General features: G+C 46.0%; 1 protein-coding gene across 1 annotated transcript in view; it reads left to right on the top strand.

Annotated features, from left to right (window-relative positions):
• The first annotated feature begins 408 nt into the window (after positions 1–408).
• Positions 409–7,754, top strand: part of PSD3 (pleckstrin and Sec7 domain containing 3) — a 105,785-nt gene continuing 98,439 nt past the window's right edge. Inside the window, exon 1 of the mRNA XM_077816530.1 lies at positions 409–1,457. Within this exon, the coding sequence (XP_077672656.1) occupies positions 424–1,457 (1,034 nt within the window). The 5' untranslated portion in view covers positions 409–423. The remainder of the gene's footprint in view (positions 1,458–7,754) is intronic.

The raw sequence follows: 7,754 nt of genomic DNA, 5'->3' as shown, positions 1-7,754 counted from the left end.
AAGGTAATGCACACATCATGGACAGATGTTAAACCTCCAGATACCTACTTTCTTCAGTTCTCTCATCTGGCATGTGTCCATGCTATTCATGGGCCACTGGGACCCTGTGAAGCTCAGCAAATATTTTTGGCATTCCTAACTTGGCAGTGGTAACTTCCAAAAAATATGCTTCCCCAACACTCAGATGTAAAAAGCCCAATTTAACAATGCAGTAGTATTCAAAAAGAGCTAAATACAATAGCATTTCTTTGCAGTGGGCTTGCAGAAGCAATGCAGCTAATCTGGGAATGGAGCTAATACCCTTAACAAGTAAATGGATGTACCCAATAGACAAATACACTCTCTTTCTTTTGTGTAGGTGGACAAGGAGATAGCACTCTGCTCCCACATAACGTCTCCAATGAATTTCCAGAATATGGCACTATGGAGCAAGGTGCAGAAGCACTGAGGAGTTCATCTGAGTTTCTAGCAGAGGCTATAACATGCAGTCCAGAAAGGAGGGAGGATGACCAGTTGCCTACTCTTCTTGCAAGTGGCACTTACGCAAATGAGCCAAAATCTTGCATTGAGGTATCACTGCTACCATCGAAAGAAGAAACTTTGCCACGTACTGATAGACAGACTGGGATTATGAAAATTTCTCAAGAGCTAGAAGCTGCAAAAATACAGAAGGGAGCAAACGCTTCTCTTTGTTCAGAGCTGCAAATGGAAAAAGAAAGGAATATTGGCAGCCAAGACGAACAGGCAGCCAGAGAATTGGTTCCAGCAGGCCAAGAAAAACCCTCAGACAAGCCTCTTCCATCTGAAGTAAGAGCTGAGGAGAAATTGTATTTGATCATAGAAAAAGATCTGGCTGCAATAGTAACTGGAGAAATGCAGTCAGAGTCCTTGCAAGCCATCAATAATAAAACTGAGGAGGTCCCCAAAGTGAAGGAGACAAGCTGTCACAGACCATCTGTACCAGCCCTGGAGGCAGATAGCAAAGTTGGGGGCGTTATCAGTATTCTGGGGGAGGGATGGTCAGATTTTGAGAAGGAATTTTCAGCGTACAATCCAGGCGAGATGCAAGCGGGTCCTGGGAGGAGGATATCGAAAGAGGCAGCTGTGAGCAAACATGTAGAATTTCAAGGGGTGGAGATTTTATGGATACAGAAAGCAGAGGAGCAGAAGGGAGTGAAGCATTCAGCGCTAGAGGCCAATGCACACTTACAAAGGGCCGTGTCTGTAGAAAAGAAGTTCTCCAAAGCATCAAGCCACCCCATTCCAGCCCCAGTTTCCTCAGGGTTAGTCACTTTGTCTGAGAGTGTTTGGAACGAAGCCCAGGCAGATTTCAAACCAGGAGTTGGCTCGGAGTCCTTTTCTCTAGCTTTGCTAGCTGAAGGTGGGGAGGATGGAGTCTTTGTGAAGGATAAACTTGCTGAAGAAAAGAACCATGTGCTAAACACAGACAGTGAAAGGTAAGAACGTTCTGTGGGGCAGGGACTGAATTCCCACGTGTGGGCCATGCCTAACACACCGTGGGAGTTGCTGCTATGCAAATGACTGATTAGATTATTTGCCTGCTGTATAGAATGTTATGGAGATGACTGTAGTGATGGCACCGTTAATGTGGAGTTGAGGGTTGCGCTGAAGCAGAACTCAAATCCGTCTGTTCCACACTTCTAATGTTTGAATTTAGTCTCCAAATTGGGCACGATAACTCTAGAGGAATTCTGTGGTTTGCCCTTTACACAACAAAGACAACATGAAGAAACCCACATGGGCACAGTTAGGTCCCAGATAACTGTGTTGACTAAATATACAGACAGGCAAGGCCTAACCACATACATACTGCTGCTCTGGCTGATTTCTGGCAGGGTTTTAAACACAGAACACAGTGAGTGTTTCCAGAAGAATCACAAATTATTTAAAGGGATACCACCCTATTCCTATACAGTACAAGAGGATAGTGGCATTTTTTTATATTACATATATAAAAAAATTGCGAATGTTTGTTCCTTATTCAAATTGTGTCCTGTTTTCTTCACATTTGTTTGTATTCCTCTTGGTGAACGACGATAGGGCCTGCCTGCGACCCTGCACACACATTCTGATCTTAGATCAGATGCCAGCTGTTTTTTGAAAGGCTCACATTAAAACATACATGGAGTCAGTCCTTTTATTACTCAGAGTCCTTTGAGTTTTGCCATGATTACCAAATGGAATGGTTTTGTAGTGTTGCTTATTCTTGTGATTTTATCACAAATCTCATGATATTTATTGGATTTCTTAAAGCACCAAATCCTGGAGCCATGTGAATATGTGAGAATTTCAGCTGTCATTTTAAAACAAAAAGTTTTGAGCCCTCCTGGTTGTGGAGAAAAGCTTAAAAATGTGATCCGAGTGCACCTTGAAGGCTCAGAAACCAGAAGACAAAAAACCCCTCAAATGTATTATATTATGTTTTTAAAATCTCATGATTTTTAAGCCATCTCATGATTTTGGGGGCCCTGGCTTTTGATTTTTGAATACTTGGAGATGATTCCCTGATGAGAGGCAAAATACCAGTGGGGGAAAAAGGAACGCTTGAAAGATGTTCAAATCTTCCTTTTTGTTAAAGTTTCCTGAGCAGCTGTAGGCAGGCTGCACAGCATGGAACGTGAGGGTGGGCACTGGGGCAGGGATGTGGGTTGTGGGATTATGCGGGGCTTTGGCAAAATGGGGGGAGCTGTGTAGTGCTGGGGCCCAGAATTTGAGGAGAACAGGATTGTATGAAGCGAGGGCTTGGTATGGTGAAGGGCAGGTCTGTGTCTCTAGTCCAGTGGTTCCCAAACTTGTTCCGCCGCTTGTGCAGGGAAAGCCCCTGGCAGGCCGGGCTGGTTTGTTTACCTGCCGTGTCCGCAGGTTCGGCTGATCGCGGCTCCCAGTGGCCGCGGTTCGCTGCTCCAGGCCAATGGGAGCTGCCGGAAGCGGCGCGGGCCGAGGGACGTACTGGCCGCCACTTCCAGCAGCTTCCGTTGGCCTGGTGCAGCGAACCACGGCCACTGGGAACCGCGATCGGCTGAACTTGTGGACACGGCCGGTAAACAAACCGGCCCAGTCCTCCAGGGGCTTTCCCCGCACAAGCGGTGGAACAAGTTTGGGAACCACTGCTATATGCAAAGGCATTGGCCTTAGAAAGGCTCTGCTGGTTGCTCTCCGGCACACCAGGCCACAGCTCCAGGGGAGTCGTTATTTCTGTGTGGCATGTTCAGTGTGTCAGGGCTGATTCCCCACTCTGGCACTTCGAGTGCAGAAGGTGGGGACCCGCAAGGATTCTAAAAATTAATACTGGCCACTTCAGGCTGGTATTAAAATCCCAAGGTCACAGCTTTTCTCTGACCTTGGATGGGTAGATGCTGCAACCCCCCTCCCCCCTTTTTGAGAACCCAAGAAGGCACACTTGGGAATTCCTTCCTGTGGGGTACCCTCAAGCCCTTTCACCCCTCTCTGGGTAAGAGCTGAGAAAGAAAACAAAGAAAATGGACTGTTGCCACCAGCTAATTAAACAACAAACCTCTTAGGACACCAAAAATCCAATCCTGTTCTTAAAAAAGGTAAATTTTATTAAAAACAAAAAGAAAGAAAATATGTCTGGAACTTAGGCTTTTGCTAGATTTAAAAACTCACTCACAAAAATTAAACATCAAGAATAACCTTCTTGAGGTTCAGATTAAAGGTTACAAGCAAAACAGAAGCATTTGGGGTTAGCACAGAGGAGTCCACAAGCCATAAGAAATAAACAAAATAAACCTAATTGCGTCTTCCTAGACATTTCCTGATGTACTTACATATCTGGGTTTCCAAATAAGCAATTTCTAGTTATGATTCTGATGAGTTTCATACCTGGCCTTCAGCTTCTCACAGCATAACTGCTGCCCTGTTCCCCTCTTCCCCGGAGAACAACAACCGCAGACAAAGGGAAGTTTTCCCCCAATTTTAAAAAGTACTAGCCGTCCCATTGGCTCTTTTGGTCAGGTACCCACTCACTTCTCTTTACCTATGCATGCAGTCCGACTTTTTAACCCTTTACAGAAAAGCAAGTAGAGAACAGCTACCAAGAGGGATTCTATAGCTAACTGGCTGGCTGGATGTCCACAAAAGGGAGCTACCCCCCTCTCATTTATCACACAGTGCATCAAGAGCACCCCATGGTGCTGCTGCTTCTGTTCACCAGGAAGTATAGGTGGCAGCTTCAAGAAAGCCTTCAAAGCGCTGATTTGGTGCTGAGGCACCAATCTCCATCCCCTCCTTCCAGAGTGTCTACATAGCATTGTTCTCTGCCCGCCACCAACCAAACCCACTTTATCAATTACCTGGTTCCTCTGACTTCCCCAATACCAGGAGAGCTATTTCAGGGGCTACTTAGGCACCTGAAAACTCTAGGTTTTTTGCAGATGATAACTTAGAAATTATCAGAGGGGTAGCCGTGTTAGTCTGTATCCACAAAAACAACGAGGAGTCCGATGGCACCTTAAAGACTAACAGATTTATTGGGGGATAAGATTTTGTGGGGTATTTATTTGGACATAAGCATCTGAAGAAGTGGGGTTTTTCCCCCGCGAAAGCTTATGCCCAACTTAGAAATTAGCTGACAACAGCACTGAATCTATAAAGAAAGAAAAAAATATATAGACAAACATCAATTAAAGATGTGTGATGAGGTGTACCTACCCTGCGCCAGCCCTGAAAGGGTTAACTTTGCTCTGCAGGCAGAGGAAGCCCCGCCCCTCCGACCCTGCTGGGCATGCTTAGCCTGGAGGCAGCATATAAAAGGTAGCAGCCCAGCTCTGTCTGGGGAGGCTGCTGATGGGGAAGGACGCAGGCTGCAAGCTCTCTGCAGGGAGTTGCTACAAACCCCGACTATGGGACTGTGGCTCACAGAGTTCCTGACTGGAGACTCCAGGCTGCCCGACAAGCCCAGAGAAAGGATGGTACTGGTGGGAGCCTGGCCATTTGGGGACCTGGGGAGTTTTGGCGAGGGGGAAAGGGTAAGAAGCAGCCCAGGGGTCTCGAACTTTTTGCCAGTTAGTGAACCAGGGGATTGGTCAGCATGTTTTGGGAGGATCCCCACTGACTCGGTGGTGAGCACCACCGCCAGGGCCCTGGGCTGGGGCTCGGAGGAGCAGGGAGGGCCCGAGTCCCCTTACCCAGAGCGCCACACTCCCCTGAGTGGTGCCCCACTCCCCCAACAGGCCAACTGGCCACACAATCTCACAGAGGAGGGCTACTTCACTGACTCTGGCCATTGGGCCACGCTGCCCTGATGGGAAGGGCTGCTCACTGACTCTGGTCGCTAAGTAATACTACCCCATGTTACAGTAAGGGTCATCGGTGTAGGACCTGACCGGCTGCAGAATTGCCTACGCCCTTCCATCTAACCCTATGTGACCCAACACCTCATGATGGGGTGTACCTAGCCCACGACAACATATTTTAAATTGATATGTAAATTTAGAACAATCAGGAGATAATACAGCAAGATATTCCCAATGCCAAGCCTTGAGGTACCAGTTTTGGAGCCTTAACATAGATATCAGAAACACAAGTTACTCATTCTCAGATTAAATTTTGATCAATTAACTGGGAAGATATTTTTACTTCCTGCCCTGGCTTAACCTTGAAAGCCAAATTGGGTTCTTTCTGCTTCTTTCATCTTCACCAGTACTGCAGTTCACAATTCTGTTGATGTGTGAGGCCAAACAGAATACAGCTTGCTTTCCTTCTCTGATAGTGGTTCCTGCACCATTAAGAATAAAAACATGTTTGTAGCCATAAAAACGGGGACTTGAGTTGAAATGGAAAGTAGAAGTATTTGATCGTGGTGACGTTTTTACAGAGCCACTTTTCGGACCACAACTGGACTTTAAAGAAGAAAACAACATTTATCATGGTCAGGCTGGACATACAAGATGTGCCAATGAACAACCTTTTATCCCTCATCGAAGTCGTTAGCTAGGAGAGGGTGCGGTTCTGAGGGTAGAGTAGCAGAATGGGCATCAGGGCTGAGATACATTTCCAGCTCTTGTCCTTGTCTACTCTGCCACTTACTTCAGTATAACTTATGTCACTCGGGGTGTGAATAAGCCACCCCCCCGAGCGACGTAAGTTACACCGACCTAAGCGCCGGTGTGGGCAGTGCTCTGCTGGCGGAAGAGCTGCTCCTACCGACACAGCTCCTGCTGCAGGCGGAGTTGGCGTTGTTATGCCGAGGGGAGAGAGGCAGAGAGCGTCTTCACCAGGTGTGCTACAGTGGCACAACGGACGTAGCGCTTCTAGTCTAGACTAGCACTAACCTCTCCTGACATTTTGTGGCAAGTCAGTTAAGGGGACGCTGGTTAGGTTTAAAATTTTAATGTATATTCCTACTTCGTTACAACTGAAATAATTACAGAAAAATCGAGATTACTTTTTATCAGTTAGGCTACTTACTTTTTGCAGTTCACCAAATTTCAAATAGATTATTTAACTTTTGGAAACATCCTACTAGGGCAAGGCCCCGTGAGTCTTTAGTGCACCTGCCTGGGGCTCTCCAGATGTTACCCTACTACAAATAATAGTAGACTAGAAACTGACTTTAAACAGGAGTGAAACTGACTCTTTAAAGGTTTCAGAGTAACAGCCGTGTTAGTCTGTATTCACAAAAAGAAAAGGAGTACTTGTGGCACCTTAGAGACTAACCAATTTGTTTGAGCATTAGCTTCCGTGAGCTACAGCTCACTTCATCGGATGCATTCAGTGGAGCGAGCTGTAGCTCACGAAAGCTTATGCTCAAATAAATTGGTTTGACTCTTTAAAGTCACTTTCACTTCTGTTTAAAGGCTAGTTGCTTTCCAGAAGGCTCTTAAACACAACGCTATGGTGATTGAGCCTCAGTTCTCACTGGAGAATAGCTAAAACCAAACAGCAGGAAAATTCCACATTTTAAAGTTGAGAAAGAATTGAGTCTTGTTTATTATTTAGAGTGTGTGTGTGTTTGTGTGTGTGTAGAGTACCAGGAAATCTGAGGGAAGGTAGACTGCTTGTTAGAAGTCTGACGAAGACCAAACAACCCCACATGGTTGCCTTGAGTTTCTGGAGTACCTCATCCCTATTTGACTTAAGAGTTCTCCAAGGGGAGGTTTAGAACCCGTGTATGGCCATCTGCAGAGAGGCTGAACGGCGCTGCACATTCCACTTCCATTTTGATACTACCTGTGTGGGTGTTTACCTGTGTTTTTTCTATGTTGTATTCGTGTATTAGGTTGCTTTTAATAGAGATTTGTATTAATTTTTCCTCTAAGGCTCTTATGCTGCACTGGGATTGTGTGGGGCTGGGTTGGTTCCAGGGATATGCCCCCTCCATGCCCTGCCCCCCCGGCCTCCGCACCGCTGACTGGGACCTAAGTTCCTGGTGAAGCATCTTATCTACTATAATTCCTTTTGTGTTGCAGTCAGTAGAGGTGCTGTGAGAGGGGGGAGCTAGATGTGTCTGTATTTGTGACTCATACTCTAGCTCCGAAAAGCACACTGTCTCTTTCACTGAACACAGCAAGCTGATGTTGTTTCTTAGTAAACATCACTTTTTCTTTTCTCCTGAATATTTTTTCCTCCCTTCTCAGAACTGTAGCACACCAGCGAAGAAGACTGTGTCAGTTCTGTACTCCAGCATGGCACTGGAACCAAAGTATCAGTTCTGCTTTGTATTCGAATAACTAGAACTCAAGACAATTGAGTTCCTTTTTATATGTGTGACT

Source organism: Eretmochelys imbricata, chromosome 5, assembly GCF_965152235.1.
Source record: "Eretmochelys imbricata isolate rEreImb1 chromosome 5, rEreImb1.hap1, whole genome shotgun sequence".
NCBI classification, from domain to species: Eukaryota; Metazoa; Chordata; order Testudines; family Cheloniidae; genus Eretmochelys; species Eretmochelys imbricata.
Note: the sequence above shows the minus strand (reverse complement) of the source record. Positions and strands in the feature narration are given on the sequence as shown.